This window comes from Lepisosteus platostomus, chromosome 9 (genome assembly GCF_059453375.1).
Source record: "Lepisosteus platostomus isolate fLepPlt1 chromosome 9, fLepPlt1.hap1, whole genome shotgun sequence".
Lineage (NCBI taxonomy): Eukaryota > Metazoa > Chordata > Actinopteri > Semionotiformes > Lepisosteidae > Lepisosteus > Lepisosteus platostomus.
This window is the reverse complement of record NC_142619.1, coordinates 48,194,000-48,216,694: the sequence shown is the minus strand read 5'-3', so window position 1 is coordinate 48,216,694 and position 22,695 is coordinate 48,194,000. Positions and strand designations below refer to the sequence as shown.

General features: G+C 35.6%; 1 protein-coding gene across 6 annotated transcripts in view; it reads left to right on the top strand.

Annotated features, from left to right (window-relative positions):
- taf3 (TAF3 RNA polymerase II, TATA box binding protein (TBP)-associated facto) overlaps positions 1–18,546 on the top strand; it is a 77,831-nt gene extending 59,285 nt beyond the window's left edge. For all 6 annotated transcript variants that reach the window (XM_088645352.1, XM_088645353.1, XM_088645355.1 and 3 more), the window contains 4 exons: positions 4,188–4,270; positions 9,755–10,049; positions 13,926–14,032; positions 16,459–18,546. In XM_088645352.1, coding sequence (XP_088501478.1) covers positions 4,188–4,270; positions 9,755–10,049; positions 13,926–14,032; positions 16,459–16,573 — 600 coding nt within the window. In that variant the 3' untranslated portion in view covers positions 16,574–18,546. The remainder of the gene's footprint in view (positions 1–4,187; positions 4,271–9,754; positions 10,050–13,925; positions 14,033–16,458) is intronic.
- Positions 18,547–22,695: the final 4,149 nt, after the last annotated feature.

The window sequence follows — 22,695 nt, the reverse complement described above, 5'->3', positions numbered from 1 at the left end:
TCACTACTCATGGTCTGGTTGATCATACAGTTTATTTAATCATTTTCTTAAAATTCACTTCTCTTTCTGCTGTTTTGGTGCGATACATTTATTTAAACTGAAATGTTGAAGCTTGTCATTTTTTTGGTAAAACACAAGTATGAAAGAGACCTTTTCTAATCCATTTTATCTGCAATAAATTTTCATGTCTATCTACAGTATATGTTCATTCACTTTCAAATATTTTTTTATCTTGCTCCTGTCTTCACCCAATCTTTTGAACTGGAGACAAGAAAATGCTTCTGTAATGTATGTACTGTACGTGCGATTGTTTAGAATTGATTTACATAGGTAAGTTAAGAAATCCTTCTTTTGCTGCAAGATAGGATTCTGAGTGATTTTTTTCTTTAAATCTCTTGATCACTTTAATTTTTTGCAAGGCTGCTTCGCTGGTGTCCTGGAAAAAATAGAGAGTTAAGGCTTTATCAGTAAGTGCCCTGAGGTATGTGGCAAAGCAGCTAAATCCTGAGAGATTAGCAGAAAAATGCAGCACACTGCAATAAGGGGCTTATATGACTACTTGTATTAGTTCAGGTGAAAAGAGTATTGCTTTTACATAAAACTGGACAAATCCACTGACAATGTATTTCTAGTCAGCTACAAAGGAATCTTATATCTCTGGATTTCACCTCTTCGTTGGTTCAGTAAGCTTTGGAATCTAAATACTCTCCTACTGGACCCTATTCTGGTCGTAATACCTTGCACAAAGTAGTTCAAGAAAAGTTTTTTTTTAATTTATCTTTGTAAAATCATAATTTAGATTGCAACCATGTGCAGTGGTTTGTGTTTGTATTTTATTTCTCATTCCATTCATATATATACCCACAGGACTTTAAGAAATCAAGACTGAAAGAAAAAATGCTGAAAAATATAAGCATATTTTTTAAGGAATATAAAGTGTTTCATTAAAGGGGGTATAATTCAGCCGAGCTGAAACATTCAGAATTCAATTAAATCAGTAAATCACATAATACTCTAGATTTTACAAGATTATTGATTTTGGTTTACCTCATTTAAGAATTAACATTTTCTTTTATTTGATCTTTTAGGCGAATGTTAATTTGTATTTGTACTTTTACACAGTAAACTGAATAATCATTTTGGTAAGACTTCTTTTAATACACAGTGTAGACGATTCCTACAATTATTGCTTCATGTTTTAACATTTTGTATATTTTTTCATGGAGGCATCTTTTATATCACTACTGAAAGGTTGTAGCTGTCAGTAGGTGGAACACTTATTTCCGGTGAGAGGGTGTACAATTTGTCATATCAGGGAGGATTGATTAGTCAAATTCTTTAAAGATCATATTGCACTTTTCAAGTTACAAAGATAAAAGGTGCATTTAGTTAGAAATATTGTTATAATCTGAATTATTTACAGTATGTTGAGGCCCTGTGGTATTTCCTCATAGATTTCAAATTCTACAGCAAAGGATTTTTCATGTCAAGTACTTATTCATCTTCCTATACAATTGTTCTTATAAAACTGTTTTTATTGCATTTAAGAAGATGAAATGCAGTTTTCATCAATTGTCAAAGAAGGGTTAACTTGCCTGTATACAATTTGTATTTTTTGGATAGATTTATATACATATACATGTTTATATACAACGTTTATATTAATTGAAGTTGCCTTTGAAGTACACAAATGTGTTGTAAACTACAAAATAAATGCACTGACGATTAATATTTAAAGACATTATTTGCTTTTAGTATAAGGAATATTAAACTAATTGCATTTAAGACTAAATGAAACATAATGCAGTGAAAATATATTCAACACAGTGCTTGACTATTACAAAATATAATCTTATTGCTTTGTACTTTGGCCTTTCATTTTCTTTAAAATTCTTTCTGAATGCAAATTATGTAAGATACAGTATAACTTAAGGTTGTAGTATAATACTAGCAGCACATTCTTTCTAATAGATAGCTCATTAGCATAAGCAGATAGTGGTGTCTTTTCATGTTGTTGCTATGACCTAAGCCACCCAGTCAGGTCCTTATCTAGCAGGTACAGGGTTTTATTTTCATTTTGGAATGTACCTATTGGAACATTCCTTTCAGAGTTCAAGTGCAGAAAAAAACATTTCATTGTCATCTTCATTCCAAGAATGTCCTGTCACTGTAGACGGCACGCTTCTTTTCAGTGAGAAGTCATTATTCTCTGCCGATTTCTTATTCTGAAAAAATGATCGTATTATTGTGTCTCCATTGATAAACCTTGATCTGTAGTTTTAAACGTCAATATTTTAAGTATTAGTTTATTGAATGGCAACATTTCTTAGGCATCCCATTATCTTATGTTGTGTTTATTACATGAGTAGTCAAACTAATTATAATTTCAAGCAAAACAATAATTTTCAGCTGCATGTCCTGTCAGCATCGGGTATTCATTCATGGTGTTGTTATTTATCCCCGGATATATTTTGTATAGTTAAATGCAACATTCTGACTATATTTTGATTTGAAGTTACAACACCAAGATGTTCTCTAGTACCAATATTTAGTGCATGAGGGTTTTCTAAATGAAGCTATATTAACATGTTTATGCAATAGTGCACTAGGCTAGGTCTGTTCCCTCATGATGAAGACAATGCACTTTCAAGGTTCCATTCTCAGAACAGCAAAAATCATTGGTAGGGTTAAGCGTCACAAAACCAGTGACCTGAGCTGCCTGTGTGTGCAATAACATCTGTTCAAGCAAATGTGCTGCTCATCCCTTATCATGGAGCTATTCCATATTGCTATCTTCCTCTGAAATAGTGCACTCTGCAGAATGATGTCAGCTTAAGAGGCTGCCACGAGCAAGGAAACCCCTTAAAATGGTGCTAAAAGAGATGGGTTTTGAGCTCAGTCGGACCTATCCATCAAGAACGAATGTAGTCTTTCATTCAGCGCAATTCCGTCATTCCATACCAGTGACACAGAGGTAGGTTTCATGTCACAAATGGTAACTATTCACAAACTACACTAAATAATTCTTCTTCATCTAGTCAGAATATATGTAATTCCACATACAGAATGGACAGTAAAGATTAACGAAATGTCAAATGGTTTAACCCTTTCTCAACTCTTAGCTCATCTTTAATAAACCTTAAAGATATTGTAACCAGCCAAGACGTTGTCTCTTTCCTTTTCGGCATGGAATAAACCCTTGGGTGTTCCTTTGTAACTAATGTTTAGCCTTTATGGAAGTTTAACAGAAAGAAGATAAAGAGCCAGATTTGGGCGAGTGGAGGCTAGGAGTGCTGCTCCTGGTGCAGTTTCAAGTCTTATTGCATCAGCTTCCCTCGCAACTGTCTGACTACATCAGACGCTAACTTGGAGAGGGCTACCACAGATGGTGGGGTGTGGGAGAGGGAGCGTACTGTTGTCTGTGTTCCTTTTTTTTATTTATTCTGTGTTTGGTACCTTACAATTCATTTCAGAAAAAAGAATGGTTGCTGTTGCTGTCTCAGGGTGTTTTAATACAGTTCTAGCTGGCAAAATCCCTTGCTGCTTAAGGATGAAAGGGCTTTACTAATGCTTTACTAATTAAAAAAGACCAAAATGAAAGGTGTGGGTGCTTGGTCTTCTTTAGATATGTAAGTATTATCGTCAAAAAGATATTGTTTATATTCATTAGAGGGATGCTTAATGTTGTTTCTGGTAATTATTGTTCGTTATTGAGTTTCTGTGATGGAGGCTTTTCTTTTGGTCATCCAAAACTCTGCCCAGTGCTTACTGTGTCGAGTTCATCAGCAGCCATCACAGGCGTTTCTGAATTATTTAGCGAAAGGGCGATTGGATTTTTATATAGCTGCCAAATCAACAGTGTGTGAATTGATACCCACATATGCTGCTCCAAGACTGTAAGAATAGGAGGTACAGTATCAATGAAAGAGACTGGATATAAAAGCTTATTTTAAGAACTCGAATTACAGTAAGTTATAGTTCCCTAGCTAAAAAAAAAGTATCATTTGAAATTTTCTTCAGAATCAAACATCTAATCATAATATTACCCAAAAAATATTTGGGTTTTGCTTTCCAGAAATGTCTACTTTTAAAAAGGCATTAACCTTTGTATTTTAGCTGACAGTAGTCAATGGTCTTATCAGCATTATAAATCGCTGCCATTTCATTTTTTGCTGGTCTTTTTTCAGGTAAAGGTAGAGCCTCTCGTTGCCGCTCCCTCTCCTGTTATTCCCAGGCTCACTCTTAGGGTGGGGGCCGGTCAGGACAAAATGTAAGTACTGCCTCTCTCTAGATAAAAGCATTTGCATTCTGCTGACATTGAGTATTTGTATGGTTGCCTCCAGTCCTTGCGACCAGCGTACGTCTACCTGTTCTAACAATTGACAGAGGATCTTCGGATCTTCTGAATGGGACAGGGCTGGAGATGCAGGCTCGTCCAGCTTGGGGACGGCTCATGTACATGCTGGGCACTGGGAATCAAATTTAACCTGAACCCTGACCCAACTGAGAGAAACAGGAAGCAGGCAAATGTTGCCTAAGCCTGAACATATTTGCAGTCTTGCAATGGTGCACCATTGTATTTGAAATAGTTTATATATAGAATGTATAAACCATTTCAATAAGATGTGCATAATATAAATAATATGTATCAGAATAATGGCTGTTGATTGTTATAATTTTTATGAACCACTGCAAGATTTATTTAATATCTTAACGTTACTATGACTGTGACAAGCTGCCAATTATAAGAAAACTAGCAGCTCCAAAATTATTCTCACCGATGCTATTATATATAATATTTTAACAAATGTTAACAAAAGTAAAATGATACACTAATGAATGACACATGTAACCTTTAATTTTTGGAATGTTTTTTTTAACAAAAAATATATTTGCCGAATGCACAAGTACATGTTTTGCTCATATTTACATTTTTACTGTCATAAAAATAGAATTATTACCCATGTGGTGATTTTAACTTGAGCTCTTGAAGTAGTTAAGTTTTTGTTTGAGGCTGAGTTTGTTCTCAACTTAAAGCTAATTGTTTAGAATTTTATTGTGGCAATTTTAATGTTAGGGCTTCAGAAAATTAAGTTAATGCTCTGTGCAGTAAGCAAAACACATTGTGCACTGAAATATTATGGAGTACATATCTGTTTTTTACAATAGATTACCAAAGTACACTAATGTGATTAAAGCATACAGTTGGTAGTATTTAATGTGAGCACTCATGTGAGCACCCTTTTTAAAACAGTAAGATCTAGACATTTTAAATGTTTTGACTTTATTAAAATATATACTAATTTAAAATATTTAAAATTTAAAATGGTAAAAAAGGTGTAGCAAAGGACTTGATAAAATGGAGGATTTCCAGTTAAAAAAAAAACATACATGGCTGTTGAAAAGTATCTTGTCAGACAAATTAAAATGAACCAAGTGTTTATCTGGTAGCTCAGTGATTGCATTTACTTTAATGAGATTTTGTCTGGAAATCCCAGAGACTTGTGTCACCTTTGCTACAAAGTAATAGTGAATAATTCCACTTCACTTGTTTGAGTCTTTGGGAGCGAAGAAGCCTTTGCTCTTGAGGGGGTCAGTATGACATCACACAGAGCGTCTGATGTGGTATAGGGCCTCGTCATTTTCACTCCACAGACGGGATGTGAAAATGATAAGAATCTTCGCTATCGGTCAGACATGGCTTAGGTCCAAGATGTTGCCATATTCAGAGTATGAATGTATTAAATTGTGGTTATATTTGTGGTCTTTACAAATAACCTTCATGTACATTTGTTTGGAAGGAAATGTCACCTTGTTGGTATACTGTGTGAAAGATTACGAATGTGAGTTTCTCCTGCTCACTACTGCTACCACGGAATCAGACCCTCCTTACAGACAATAATGAAACATTTATATTAACAAAGTTAAATACCCTACTGACAAGGTCAGTGTAATCTCCTGTGACAATCAGGTGTTGTCTATAGACTAATACTAAAACTAATATTTAAATAAGAAAATTATTTAAGGATGTGAGTACTTTTCCTTAATGAATCCTAACTTTATTATTTTGTCAAACGGTATAATTTTTCATTTCCTGTTGTCTTGAAGCTTTATAACTAATTGGAGTAAGTGTTTATTAAACTCAACATAAAATTCTCCTCATTACAAATGTTGTTCAGGTGATATGTAATATGAATGCATCTACAATTGTCATTTAATTTGAAAAAAAATCATGTTTTTTTCATTATGTTTTGCATATGCAAAATACAAGAGTACACCTTTCACTCTATCTGGAAAAAAAACCTTCCTTTAGCGTGGAACCAAAACTGCTAATATGAAAATGAACTGCTAAAACAGAACCTGACTGTATTCAGCAGTCAAAAGTGGAAGTATATTTTATAACACTATTTTTAATATTTAAATAATCCCTGCTTAATGTTCTTTTGTCTTCTCTTAGCTTCCTACAGCACATTCCCATCACAGTACTGAAAACACTGTAGATAATGTATCCCTTTCTGGAACTTTAATTTTTATAGTAATCATCTTATGTCGTGGGTTTTCATGATATTTCCACATGTTTAAAGGTATCCAAGGAGAAAGCATGTTTTAAAGAAGATGATACCAAAACAAATGGATTCCCTTTAAGTACAACACCAATATTACACATAGTTTAATGACTTGAACATATTTGTAGGCATTAATGATATAATTATGGAATTATTAACATTTACATAGTATACGTTTAATATTTCGAATAAAAATCTTAAGCGTTGACTTAGATTTTGTCTTTCACTAACTCTTGCTTTGTCTTAAAAATGTTACCGCTGTAAAGAAAGCTGAACTTCTTAGCACTAGCCACGACAGAGTTAAGCCATTGAGATTGCTGGCAGTATAATGTTTGCACACAATAGCTGAATAATGGGGTCATTAAACTCCTGGTTTGGCCATATTCACACCAGGCCTGCCTCTAACCTTTACTCAGTATGTGTGGTCAGGGCCAAGAGGAATGGCCCGTTTAGAGGCTTGTCAGGCAGTGGGTATGCATTACATCCAGAGCAACCCGTGACCTGTTTTGTGCAGTCGCCTATTCTGTGGCAGAGAATCAGGTAAATGGAACCCTGCTGGATGCCCCTCCTACAGCACGTTTTCATCAATAAGCCCAGTGTTTGTGGCACTTAACTCACTGTGACCAAAATCATCCAGTGCTGTAACTTAAGCAGCAAGGGGCTATTATGAAGCCCAGCTGTGGGCGGTGTCAGTTACTCCATTGGAGACTGTCCATTCAAGGAGGAACTCAAGAGGAAAAGCTTGCCATTGAGTGGAAAAGGAACACAGGCTGATACCTCAGTACAGAAATTGCATTAGCCCGTCTCCAAAAAGAAAAGAAAAGAGTGATCCTTCTGGAATCTGTTTAAATTAGACCTTTCATACTGCAAAAGACAGGAACTGTAGTGAGGTATTCCTCACTGTTTATGAAAATACAATCTAATGTTAAAAAAAATCACAAATTGAAGTTCATGCTCTGCTATATATAGATTTTTGAAATCGTCTTTTTATAGAGCAATTTCAATATTACTGCTGTAATTTTCTTTACATGCCACTTTTAGTGTTGACACATGTCCACAGCAACATTTCCTTTATTACACTAAATCCTTGTATGCGGTGGATCTTATTGGCAGAGCAAATTGATTTAAGGGTCATAGTTTTCAATGTATTCGGAGTTGCAAAATCCAGAATTTGACAAAATGCACAGTTTATTGTGTTCAGGCTTTTTTAGATTATTATGGGTTAGTCTTGATTTTTTTTCCCTACACCTGTAACTTTACATTATTGACATAACATAAATTAATTTTAATTAGGAAACTATGTACAGTTGTGGATTCTCACATTTAAACAATTTGTGCATGATAATGTGAGTTTTCTTTTCAGATTTCCATTTGTAATAATTAGCATATTTCAGCAGCATTTAAAAACAAACTTGGTTTAATGTAGGATATGTGCATAATACCAACATTATAGAATGTTTTTAGTCAGGCATTATTCTACAACTCTCTGTATTGTAAAATTGTCAAATAATTAATAATGAACAGACAAAAAATGTGATATTTTTTAACTAATGAACAGTGAGCTTAAGAAACTATGAAATCATAACATATCACACATTGGTTTTGAAGTTAAAGTTTAAAATCCTGTTGGCCCATATTCTCCTATCGTAAAACACTAAGGAAGTGGTAGAAAGCACTTTAATTGTTGAGAGTACAATGTTTATAAATGGTCTTTGTTCCTCCCAGATGCCCTGATTTCCACCACCATTTCAGGAAGGAAGTATTATATTCTCTTTAATGTTTTTTTGTAAAAGCTTTTATGTTGAGACTTTTAAATGCTGTTTAATCAGCTACCAAAATGATGAAAGTCATCCTTGTATTCTCACTGGCTTTGTTATAGTGTATTTCAATTTTTTTAATAATCCCCAAACAATTGTAATTAGAGTAAACGGTTGTAAATTTTCTTTCTTGATATGAAGTAAATTTGTCTTATTTATTATGTGTTGAATCAAGAAGGGTTTAAGATTTACTTGTATCATTCGCAGTATGTACATGGCTTAATTTGAATGGAGAAAGACTTAAGGGTAATTCATTTTGTGTTACGGTCATGTCTGTCAAAATGTTTTTGTCTGTTTTTTTCCCCAAAAAAATCTCTCTCTTTAATTTACCTAATCCAACACAATTCAAATAACTGCACATAAAATGGCTTTGTTTTAAGCTGTGCAGTGGTAGGTTTGTCATGGAAGTACCTGTATTTGGAAATGTGGCGACAGTAACCTTTCACCTAGAAGATCATAAGGTCACTTCCTGAGCAGGGTAGCCTTCACTGGAAATGTGCTTATCTTTCAAATCCTGACCACTGTCAGTGTGTGGCTTTTTACTGTCAGAGGTGTTGTCCTTCAGATAAGGTGTAAAAAATGAGGCTCTTGTCTCTTCCACAGCTCATTCGGTGACACTTGTCAGAAAGGTCGACCACATGGAGCTCTGTGCCTTGACCAGATTACCCTGAACACAATTTACTAGGGGTGCAAATCATAGCCATCACTTTTTTTGTTACAGGCATGACAACACCTATTATATTTATCCTATTATTTGGCTGTTAGTTCTGATGGAACTTCAGGCATCCTTCTGTGTAAATGGTTTAAGACAATAAATGCAAAAATATTGATATTTGCAAAAAAAAATGTGGTGCTCAGTTGTTTTTATCCCCTTTGAAACGTTCAGTGTAACGGGAGGTTAACTGATCACAAAGGGTTCTGAAGTAATTGAATAAAAAACAGTACTTTTTTGGTATTTTTTCCCCACTGCTCTTTGTGAACTTTTAAATGAAATAATAGCTTGTTTTGATTGAGTTGGAATTAAAAATGAAAATATTATTTTTGGATTAAAGGCCAGATATAACTAAAGTTGTTCCGGTCAATTTTGTTTCCAGTATTCTCAGTGGTTAAAGTGAGAGCAGATAACACAGTTAGCTAATTTTCTAACATTTTAAAGGATTTAAGTCTGATTTAATTAATTCCAAGCAACCTCTGTTTATTATGTAAAGAATACATAGGACATTTATCGTACTCATTTACACCCATTAAATATTTAAGTCATTGTTTTCTTTTGCATCAAAAATGACTTATATTACACAATTGACACAAATGTCACCTACTGCCTAGGTTAAATTAAAATGATATAATAATCCCCTTTCTCCTTTCCTGTAGCGTCATCAGCAAAGTGGTTTCCACCCAAGAGGCTAAAACCCCAGCTCCCAGGACTCCAGTCCCCAAGGCTGCTCCTGTTTGCCGTCCCAGGACACCTCCCCCGCCCCCGACCCCAGCTCCAGCCCCCGTTCACGTGGTCGCCCCGCCCGCGCCGGCCCCCCAGCCGCCCCCTCCCCCAGCGCCGGCAGCTGCCTCGCCTGCCCCGGTGCCGCCGCCCTCACCGGCTGTGCCTGCAGCCGGCTCCTCCAAGACACCTGTCCGCAGCGTGGTGACAGAAACCGTCAGTACCTACGTGGTGAGTAACACCGCCACCGGGCCACTCGAAACACCTGTCATCCGCACACTGTTCACACTTTGGAGTATTCCAGAAATCCTCCTGCCTGCTCTGATAGTGTTACGAGTCCCAGGTGTACAGTTGGTGTACTGACTGGTGTAGTTTATATGTACCTGGAAAAAAATAAGATACAATGAATGTCCAGAACCCTAGTGAAGAGCTGGACAGGCCACCTTTTCTCTTCTGCCACATTAGTTTTATGTTTGTAGGAAAAATAATAAAAATAAGCCCAGTAAAGATCATGAATTAATTGTTTGAAGAAAAGAAATGACTTGTGGATAATTTTGGAATCTAAAGCCCAGCTACCTAGCATGCAGCAGTGGAAAAATTGCATAGTAACAAGACCTTTTAGATCTTATCAGGAAGCTCTGTAAAACACAAGCTGCAACAATTATTGTTACTGTTCAGGATAACAGTCTGCCTGGTAACCCTGCTTAACTCTTTCCTGGTATTCAGAAGGTGCTTGTTAAAGTTAACAGCACAGTACTTTCAGTTTATGTCAAAGATGGCTTAATTGGGCATTATCTAGTAATGAATGAGGATGCTAAATGAGCTGCTCATTTTCTGTTTCCTTAACAGAGACAAGATTTTTTGTATATTGGGTAGTTTGTAACAATGAACAAGTTGGGTGATTTACAGGTGCTAAATGCAAATCTTGGTCTCCTTTACCACCTCCAGTCATGATAAAAGCAAAAGCACATAAAATGATGAAAATGTATTGAAGAATTTGACTCCTTATACAAAAAAAACAAATAAAAAGAAGTATGTTTAATTTAAATATCCCAAAAAGGGTTATTTTGTGAAGGTTTTTTAAATCCTAAGTTATAAATTGCCACTGAGGGTTGCATATCCTACACAAGAAGGACAGTCTTCCACAGCGCAATTTACTGGACAAATCTAACTGAAGTAGCTTGCCAAAAGTATAACAAGGGTGTCACTTCTGGTATTTCAACCCACTACCCTCTGGTCAGGAGTCTGGAGTCCTAACCACAACTGTACATCACTCATTATTGATTATTTGATTAGATGATTAAAATCACAAGATCTAGAATATGAAATGCAACACTCAAGGAATGAAATCCAACTTTAAACTTGAGAAAGTTGGAAGAGAAATATGGAAGGTCTTATTCCATATATTAAATGTATTTAATGAAAAATAGGTCATTTTCATCACAAAGGGTCTCAAAGTGTTTCACATAAAAAGGGGAGCCTACTTCATTCACTGCTGAAGGGCAGAATCCATCTGAGTGACGTTCAGCAGACACTGTCCACCATGTCTTTCACCGTACAGCATATCTAGTGAGAGATTGCATTAGTCCAGAGTGGACGCTTAGGAACATTGCCTTGGGATCTTCAATGGCCGAGTATTCAGAACCATATTATCAAATACTACCTTAACTTTAAATACTACTTTTTCAAGAACATTGACTCAAATATTTTAAATAATCAGCAAGTACTGAGATTTGGTATCTCAATATGTTGAGAGCAAACTTTATAATAGGGACATTATTGCACAGTTTACAACACACATTCTTCAAAAACTTAGTAGGTATAATCAGATTTAATCTGTTGTAAGAATCACTATAGTTTAGTTGATTTGCAATGATTCACCCGACAGTATCAGAGATTTACCGCTGCTTGGTGGTGCATTCCCTGTGCTCATTGCACCGCTGGGCTCACGAATGTGCATTGCCAGGTGTGATGAGTGCTTTGTTCAGTGCAGCCATACTTTTGCATCTCACTCTGCGGAGCTCTAAGTGGACCATTTTTAATTAAACGGACCGCTCGCACCCAGGGTTGACATTTACATTCATTTGATTTCAAACTATTGAATGGATAAACCATCCTGGAGTGTGCTCTTCCACTCACGGTGGCCCTTTGCTGATGTCTTTCACTTGGACATCACCTTTGACACTGCTGCTCATGAAACAGCAGCAGGTTGAGCTGCATCGTTCAGCGAAGCTCCTGCCAAGCGCACCACAAGAATCATCCCCTTTTCAGACTTACTGACGTCTCCTCTTGCAGCCATGCTAGCCATAATTAGGGACAACCATGTCTCTTCCCCATTTTCATACATGACTATCAGTATGCTGGGATATTATTTAATTAATGCACGAGCCACACCGGTGTGAAAATGAATATTCTTGGTTCCCCACATTTCCCCCACATGTTTCTGGTTTTTGTTCGCTACCTGTAGTTTTCACTAGGGCCAGTGTATCACAAACCTATCAACTTGGTGCAACTTGCTTATAATATTATAGATGGTTGTAGTCATCATGTGACAAGATTGATTTCCTCACAATGGACACGAGTCAGAGGACGCAAGTGGAAACTGTGAAACTACATTGACAATGAAGAACAAAAGGCACTTTACACAGTGAGATGTAGGAATCTGGAAGAAACTGCCCCTCCATGTCGGTGAAGATGTCACCCTGGCTTGTTTCAACAAATAGTGGGATGAAATTCTTGAATCACCACATGATCTGCATGGGCTGAATGGCCTCTCGTTTGTTACCTTTCTTATGTTTTAAAGTTCTTCCATTTACACATCAGTACCTAAAGATTTATACAAGGAAAGTGGCAATATTACCTCAGATATCAGTGATATTGCTGAATATTTAGTCTTTCACAGATGACCGAATGAGGTTCTTAATACCATGTGTAAGATTTTTAGAAAGCAAGTAGCTTCAAGTGACATTGTAAGATAACTTAAAAAACTGAAAAGGTAGTACTGAACAACAGTCGCAAAGCAAAAAAGATGACTTGTCAATACTTTATTGACTACATTAAATAGTTAACTGAAACCTGTTCATCCTATTATTAGACTCTGGTGTAAGGTTTTGAGAAATTCAGGAAATACAGCAGTTGAAGAATAAAAAAAACAATCTTAGTTTTATTTTTTAGATGTTTTTATATACCACACTATCCTTTAAAAGTGTAACCTGGGGTTTTATTAAACTCCATTTAGATTTTACCTGAAAGGTATACAGTTCTTGCTAAATGGTATTTTTTCAGCGATATTATCAGTCGAAAAATGAAGATAAGACACCAACAAAAAATCCCCGCTGTTTCCTCTTCAGTCTTAAATGTGCAGCACAGTGAAATCTAAACTATCTTAAGATATGGCTGCAAAATGTAGAAAGCTTGTAGACTGCTGCCAATATTTTTTTTTCTGTTTTACACTTAATGTGTTTATGGGACTTGAAAAATGCGCATTGTTACATAAAATAAAAATGTATTTCTAATTTGTTTAATTGGAATTTTAAGCTTGGCTGGAAGCAAACTTGTTACAGGAGAGTCTTATATTATCGGAAAAACATCAGAGAGCTGTAATTAACTGCTGTATAGCTGATGTAAAAAATAGTCCTGAGGTTCCCCTAAAGCTTTCATTTCATGAGATACAGATACAACTGAAATATACAACTTTCCGAACATAGAGTGTATAAATCTTTGTCATTTTAAATATATGTAAAATGGTATTAGTGTAAAATGTCTGTATTTAAGTGTCAACATTTTACAAGTCATGTGAATTTTGTCAGATTATTGCCTTTTATCAGTGGTTTCACACTTTAAGAATAATGTCACTGATGGTGGACAGAATCACCTCTTAGGAAGTGTAAGCATTTTTCTTGTTTGTTGAATTGACCCATTTCTGGTATAATTTGAATGACATAAGTATGCATTTAAATCAGAACATGAATGTGATTAAGGAAAGCAGATTTATACTGATATTTTTCATGATTTTAGAAACAGCATATTTTCCATCACAGGTGTTTCTGGTTGGTTTATCTTAAAACACAGTTTCTTGTTTTTTTTGTTTTTGTTTTGTAATGGTAGATTCGAGATGAATGGGGAAATCAGATATGGATCTGTCCTGGCTGTAATAAACCTGATGATGGGAGCCCAATGATTGGCTGTGATGACTGCGATGACTGGTATCATTGGTAAGAAGTCTTAGAAATACTCTTTTGTTGTTTTCAAATACTGACCTACATGCTGCTCATTTGTTAGCTACTACATGACCTCACTGTTATCTTTCTAAAGGGTATAATAATAATAATGCAATGATGCTCACTATTCAAATCTGGTATTAGTGAATTAATTTGCTATTTTTTTTATTTAGCCTTTTTTTAATTAGTGAATTATTGCATATTGAATGAGATCTTATGTCTTAATACCGATCTGTTAAACTAGTGCTTAAGAAAGATGGCTAAAGTTACTGTCAGATGCAAAAATCTTTTTTATTGTACTTATTTTGTATTGTTTGAAAGCAATGTCTCTTCACCTACTTCAGCTAGAATATGTCTTCATGTAATTTACATGGTCTGTTTCTTTCGCTTCGTCAATTTTGAATTTACGCGGGCCTGTGCATTTTAAATGATGTGCTAAGCAGACACTAAATCCCAAACTTAACTTTTAGAGCTGTAAGAGCAGCTTGCATGTTCTCTCAGGAATAAAATGAATACTCAAGCTATCTGCTCCGCATACAAACTGTTACGGACTATCTCCTAGACTGGCCCAGGCCAGGAGCATAGAAGAAAAAGAGTTGCAAAGCATAGCACCATTCCAAGGGCACTTGCCATAAATGAAATCCGCAAAAACAAATTTGTTGAACCCTAAACGGATTTCAGAAACTTCATCAGCCCATATAAGATGGAACAACTGCCTCCAAATGCTCTTTTCCACCAAGCAGCAAGCAGTGTGAGTGTCACCTTCACTGAAGGTTAATACGATACACACACAAGAGCCTAAAGCTGGAGTGTCTGGAACGAGCTCAGGAGCTGCCTACGTTAAAGGCAGCCAGCGAGCCAAAACTGATGGAGAGGCAGTCGTAGCAAAGACAGGTGTAATGCTAGTGATTTTAAACTTTAACCCCATTACCAAGTTTCTGCAAATTAAAAATCTGCCTGACCAGAAAGACTGCTGCCTGGCTTTTTCAGTGGTTCGCTTTTCTCTAAGTGTTTTTGGAAGATTGTAGAAAACGTTTTACTGTGCGCCCTAATGTAAAATAACATATATGCTGCAGGAAAGTTAAATCTCAAATTGAGACATACAGTAGCGCACCATCTAGAAAGATTTTAGGAAGATTTGTTATATTATATATATAATATATATAACTGTTATATTACCATTTAAAATACCATCCATGCACTACATGTACATGGTTGCTTATTTTCACATTTAGGCTACAAAGAACATTGATGGGTGCCAAAAGAAATCCCTTAATATGAACTTTCACTTGTTTCACTGTATGAAAAATAATATAGTGACAGCTACAAGAAGCTTACCAACTCATCTGTCTTAGGAGCTTTAATCAAATAAATGCTTAATTTTAACCCTCTAGTGCTGAAGCTCATAGCACCTAGGTACGTTGCTGCACTGCCCCCTCCCTGAGTCTTAATAGTGAAGAGGCATTAATTGGGAAATACCATTATATCACGAAAGCTGTTGAAAGGGATTTTGTTCCATCTCTTCTCTAATTTATGGTACCCTAATCCCTTGCCAACCACAAGAGTTAAAACCCTTAAAACCCTCATGGTTGATAAACGTGAGGCCTTATGGGAAAAGAGGGTTAGGATAACTATTAAAATGCCTCAAACATTTTTTTCACTTATTATGAATAATAGTACAGTACAACACAATATATTTTGGAAATAATGTGGTTCAGATAGTTTTTTAATGAGTTTGTCATATAATTCCTATCTTTATTGGTGTGATGATGCCCATGCAAATCAGGTCAGGTAGCAATAGCTTCCTCACTTTTCTTTATTGTACAAATTGTAGATTAATTTACACCAAACAACTGACCAGCAGCACTAGCTTTAGCAACACTCTTTGACCTTTCCCATACACTTAGCAGCCATTATAATTTATTAGTTTATTTCTTTATTATTAAACTACTGTCATTTTTAATTTGGAATTCACTATCATGAACACATCACAGCTCATGGATGCTTCTCAAACTCGCATTTGCTCAAAAATAGGGACTTCGGAAGGCAAAGTCCTATACAGAACATTTGTCGCAGATACTCAAAAATCAGGAGAGGTAAATTTGAGTATAGCAAGGGATTGGTGTTTGATGAAGAGGATTGTTTCATACTGGCTGCATGTACATTATAATGTAATGTAATGAAATTGTAATTACATAGGCCTAAGTGGAAATAACACACTCTTTCTCTTATGATCCAATGTTTGGGGGCCAGACTCAGAATTCAATCATGGGCAGTTCACACTGGATAGGAGAATGGAAAGTTATCTGTTTATAGTTACTAAAGCTCTAAGCCAAATTGTAACGGCAATAATTAATATATTTTGGGAATATGCATTTTATATGAATAGAATGTTTTGTTAATATTCTTATTCTTTTCAGGCCTTGCGTTGGGATCACAGCTGCCCCGCCAGAAGAAGTTCAGTGGTATTGCCCTAAATGTGCCAATAAGAAGAAAGACAAAAAACACAAGAAAAGGAAGCATAAAATGCATTGAAAGAAAAAATGTTTGTAACTCTCTGAGCCACTTTCTGTTTTTGTTTTTCCTGACTGCAGAAATAATGAATTGCAGATAGCGAAATATATTTTAGTTGCTAACTTTGGATGTTACATAACGCCCTTGAATTTAGTAGGATATAAATTCTGAAATGAGTGCATTGTCCTGGATCAGTATTCTTATAAAAGACCACTGTGTCACAAGCTCTTCTGAAAACATTTTTAAAAAAAAAAACAGGAAATCAATACAGTATTCTGAAAATGGTGCTCAAACATGCATCAGTTGCATAGTCTCATGCTGCACCATTTATGTAGAATTAGTGAGGGACAAGTGCATGACCAATTGACTACTCCACAAAGACTTAGTAATTAAAGTTTGCTGTATGCTTTCATATGCAGTCTGTATGAGTACAAATACATTTGTTTTTTTAGAGTGGCATTGTGAATCTGAAAGGAACTTTTGACCGGCTTATGTGACTGCGGTGTGAAAAATACTCCCTCTATATGAATTTGGTCTGATTATGTAAAAATATTATTGCATCCACCCCGGATTATTCTGCACCTTTGTTATACTGCAGGTTGGAATAAAGATCTACAGGTCAACTATAGTTGACCATGCCTCTAGATAGTTTTTACCAGTACTGTGTTAAATATATTTGGTGGTTGAATTTTCTGTAGGGAACAGAAAGTAGCCATTATTTGCCGAAGCCATTGTAGAACAAAAAGCTCTACAATGAAAACTCACAATCTAGTTAAAAGCAATTCTAAATAAGAAAATTCGACCCATGACATGAATATTGACAAATAAACTGAAATGATGGATAAAAGACAAACTCAAAGAAATCCACACATAGTTAGCAGTAAACAGAATATTATAAAACTGAATTGAAATGGTTGTGTTTTCCCCTTTAAACAAACTTACACTGTACGAGTTGAGAAATCTGTTCTGTTCGGTAATACTGGTTATTTATTATTGGATACTGTTGTCACTGGCAGTGCAGAATGCAGTTTGTAACTTTACCCTGAGCCCTACAGCAAGGTCACTCAATTTGTGGCCTTTCCAGTCTGGACTTCTGGGAAAACTGCCACAACCAACTCCTTACATATTCAGTTGGTTTAATAGCAAGATCAATGTAACAAAGTTTTGTTTGTATCAAAATGTGACAGTGGACTAGACTGGAAGAGGCTGCAGTGTAAGAAGCCAAAGCCTACAGATTGCCATTCTATAAACCAATGCATTTCATTTAGATGCTTGTTTTTGATAGAAATTATTCTACCTATAGTATATCAGCTTCCCAAAACCTGTTGAAATTTGTTTCTGAAAAAATCTCTGCTCTAGATATACGACAATATTTATGCTGGACATCAAAACCCCTGACAGGACATGGGGCTGACCATACTATACAATTTTGGTCTTTTTTTTTGTTTTTCTTATGCATCTTGTTAGATCTTGGATTTCATTGTGTGGCAAGTAAATGCTGAACCCCAATACCAGTAGTATGACAAGGGATCAATCTATTTGCTCCATCTGAATACGCCAGTGATGCAATCTTATGGTTGTTATAGAGGATCCAGTGTTCCCCTATGGCTTAAATTACAGTTTTAATATTCAATTATTGTTGTTATTACAAAAGAGCTTTGTAAACCTAGAAGGGTAGTCAGTTTTTTTAATCTCTGTATTTTTGTGCATCATGCCATGAGAAAGGAAATCTGTATATGTATATGTATATTAATTGTGTGTATATATTTGTACATAAAAACTACCAAAAAAAAGTGTACGTTCCTTTGATTCTGACCTTTCTTCCCCACATATTCATTTATGAACTTTGATTATTCTGTAATTATTGTACATTTTTTAAAATGAAAGTTTGTATCTCTTTATTTTTCTCTATATTGTCCCTATTGTAGTTGTGCTTGTAATATATTTTATTTGCTTGACTTTTCCTATTAAAGATATAATGCCACTCCCCGTAAGATTTTAGACTTCTTGTTACTTACATTGATATCATAGCTACTGTATCTCTGAAAAATCAGAAAAATCTGTATTGAGAATAATTTAAAAATTTTATATTGTGTTATATGTTAAAATGATTTTTCTTCTTTTTCTTCTGTGGATGTAGTCTTCTCGTCTGATTGATGGAATAAAGACTGCAGAAGTCTTTTACATATTAGCAGTTTTAAAAGCTGTTATTGTTTTAGTGACTAATGTTTTTTTCAGAGTTGTTGGTACATGCCCCTGTGATATCTACCAAAAAAACAAAAGTCGCCTCATAAACTCATTCAGTCCAGTCTTAAATTCTGGTTTGAATGGAAATGGTTTGGGGGGAATTGGGCAAGTTGTCTTGTTCAATAAAATGTAGAATGAAAGGAAAACATTTTAAAAATATTTAGTCTTCAGATCTTTCTGTCTCATTACATATGAAATATGTATGACACAGGAATAAATAGTAACCACGAAATATATATATATAGTTTTAATTATAAAGAAAAATTTTACTTGGCATTTGTAGAATTATCCAGACTTCATATTCCTATAGTTAAGAACAACATCAACAAGCAAATGTCAATCCCCTGGGTGCTGCAGGTTCGTGATCTCAGGTGAAACAAGCCCAGTGCTGGAAATATCAATAGCTGATGAGAACTTTCCTGACCTGAAGTCGAAATGAAATGAAACATAGACCAGGAAATTAAGTTTTCAGAGCAAGATGTACTGTAGTTCTTCTGAAGGTATATTACTTGCATGTTAGAAAACTAGTATGTGGACTGTTATATCTTTCTTTTGGTTTTATTGTAGATGTACCACCAAGATGTAACTACTTACTGTTAATGTTCTGAACCTTAATTAACTGTTGTAATTACAACATCTTGCAGTGGCATATGCTCACACACACTTCGCACTTGCTTCATACATACATCTTAACTCATTAGACAGTATTTGCTCGTACTTCCATTACAGGACGTTGGACAGCTTTTTCAGATTTATTTTTTCTCTCCAGTCTACAAATTTTGTATTTACAGTTTTCATCCATATGTGTTAATGCTTTTACATGCAAAGGTAAGCAAAACCAGAAGTGTATACAGTATAGCACCAAGAGCACTCAATACTTCAGAACTGTACAGTAAATATAGTTTGGAGATAAGAGAATCCTTGAAGCATTTTAAGCATTTTAGCTTGCCAATGCATTTCTGTTAGTCAAAAAATAGCATTTATTTAGTCTGCAGAACAAAGCACTCCACTACATTGGTCAGGTAGGTTGGTGAGTTGTTGCAGACAATAAGTGAAGCTCATACCTTGTATCACCAGCAAAACACACAGAATAAGCCAAACGGCTGATTGTATTTATGATATAATTTGAATTATATCTCCTGACCTTTAGAAACTAACTCTCAAAACTACATGAGTTTTCTGCTGTTATTTCAGGTAATAATACAGTTTATTATATGCCAGAAATGTAAATAGTGTAGTGATGATTCTTTATACCACCAAGTAAATCTGAATTGTCCGAATGTAATAAACCATTTTAGCGAACCCCTTGACTTGTAAATTAGCATGGAAATGACTCGAATTTGTGACTTAATCATGATTAGATTATGAAGTCTACGCCCAATTAGTAACACAAAATTTAGACATCTAAATGAAAACAAAATAAATGCTAAATAAAGACCTACATCTTTACCCAAAATCATACCATATGACCATCATACCATATGATTCTCCTAGAGATTGCAAAGTTACATCCAGGGATCTACAATCCTCTGTCAATATGGTAAATGTTGGCATTGACAATTCTGCCATTAGGAAAAGACTGAACAAGAACAGCTTTCATGTAAGGGTAGGCAGCAGAAAGCCCCTGCTTTCCAAAAAGAATATTGCTGCATGGCTGAAGTTTGCAAAATTGCACCCGAATGAACCACGAGACTTCTGAAACAATGTCCAAAGTAGAGTTGTTTGGCAATAATGCCGAACAACACATTTGGTGAAACCAAACCACTGTATATCACCACAAGGACCTCATACCAACTGTCAAGAATGGTACTGGAGGGGTGAAGATTTGGGCCCTGCTTTGCAGCCATAGGTCCTGGACGCCTCACAGTCATTGAATCCACCATGAATTCCTCTCTATACCAAGGCTTTCTAGAGGAAAACGTGAGACCATCTGTCTAACAGTTAAAGCTTAGCTGAAAGTGGATCATGCAACAGGACAATGATCCAAAACATACCAGTAAATCTATGACAGAGTGGCTGAAAAGGAAAAGAATCAAGATTTTGGAATGGTCAAAGTCCAGACCTCAAACCCACTGAGATGCTGTGGCAGGACATAAAGATAAATGAATGCCCTGAAAGATCACCGAGTTGAAGCAGTTTTGTATGGAGGAGTGGGCCAGAACTACTCCCTGGTGTTGTGAGAGACTGATAAACTCTGACAGGAAACATTTACTTCATGTTATAGCTGCAAAAGGGGGTTCCTCACATTACTGAATCACGGGGCGCACTTAATTTTATACTCAAGGCTACTAAACGTTGGCTGATATTATTCTTTAATATGTAATGACAAAGTTAAATTTGTGTGTGTTGTCACATGCAGTTAGATTTATCTACTCTTAGGACTTGGTGAGGACTAGATGAAGGTCAGATATATCTTAATATATAAAACCATAGAACCGTAAGGGGTTTACTTTTGTTTTTCACATTACTGTATAACAAAAAGAGTATTCAGCCTCAGGAGCAAATGCTATAGGAATTACGAGTTCCAGAATCTTAATGGACAAGACTAATAAAAAAAACATTCTAAATGTAATGTGTTAAGAGTATGCTATGTACCACTAAATGCACAAAGTTCTACACTGAAAGTTGCAAGAACTGAACTTTTTAAATCTTGACCACAGACGACTATAAGGGGACCTGATCCAAGTATTCAAAATGCTTAAAGACGCTGACAAAAGTCCGTTAATCCAGAGGACTTTGTAAGAATCTGCAGCGAAACACAAACCGAAGGTCCCAAGTGGAAACTACAGGCAAGTTAAAGTTAAAACTGGGAATTGGAGGTCTTTACGCAAAGGGATGTTGGAGTATGGATAAAGCTACCCACCCAAGTAATTGAAGCCAGTATCCCAGTTTCTGCTGAGAAACGGATGAGTTTCTTGGTACAAACTACCAAAGAAGAGAGGTGGGCTGAATGGCTTCCCTTCATTTGTAACTCTTCTTGTGCTCTTATGAATCTTAATCAGAAGGGAGATTGTTATCTATGTTTGACTTGAGTATATAAAACCACAAGGAAATTGTATCAAATTGATGAGCAGTGTGAGTATAAAAATGTAAACTTACTTAAAATACTCATCTGTTTTTTTTAAAAGTATTAACAGAATGGTTTGACAAGCTTCCCATACAATGCTAATCATTGAAAACTGCAAGTTGCGGTCACCCATCAGTTTCATATGTGTTCCAAGTGAACAGCTACAACTACACACAATCCTCCTTTAGCAATATTAAAATACAGAAAGGGGTCTTGTGGGATAATCTGAATGCAGAGTATGTATGTTGGGAAAAAAAAGTGTTTCTAAGACAGATGAACAAGTAACTTCTTTGGTAGAATCCTCTCATTAAAAAAGAAACCGAAATGTCTTAAAATCTGAAAGCTGTAGGAGATGATAAACTTGGCTATTTTACTCTAGAACATTTTGCGGTATTCTACTATCAGCCTCAGTGATTTGCCAAAAACACCAAAGATTACGGCAATGAAGGTGGGGGCTGACTTTATAGCAGGTTCTTGTGAAAAGATAAGAGAAATGAAAGAAGCAAAAAAAATTGTCAAAGACATAAGTTAGCAAACAGAAGGTTACAGTTTTTGGTCATATGAAGACAATTATAAGTAATCCTTTCCGCATGAAATGAGGCACAATTAGATTGCATTCAAAGGATATAGATAGCAATAAAGCTGTTGTACCAAAGTCTGACCTTTTTGACTTAACTGTCATCAGCGTACTGTAGAATTGTGCTTAAGCACACTCATAATTTGCAAAAAGAATGTATCCATTGACTGCAGGCTGATTCAAGCTCTACAAGGACCTGGCGATTGTTAAAGCTGAATTGTAAGATTGCAAACCATGATTTAATGAAACTTT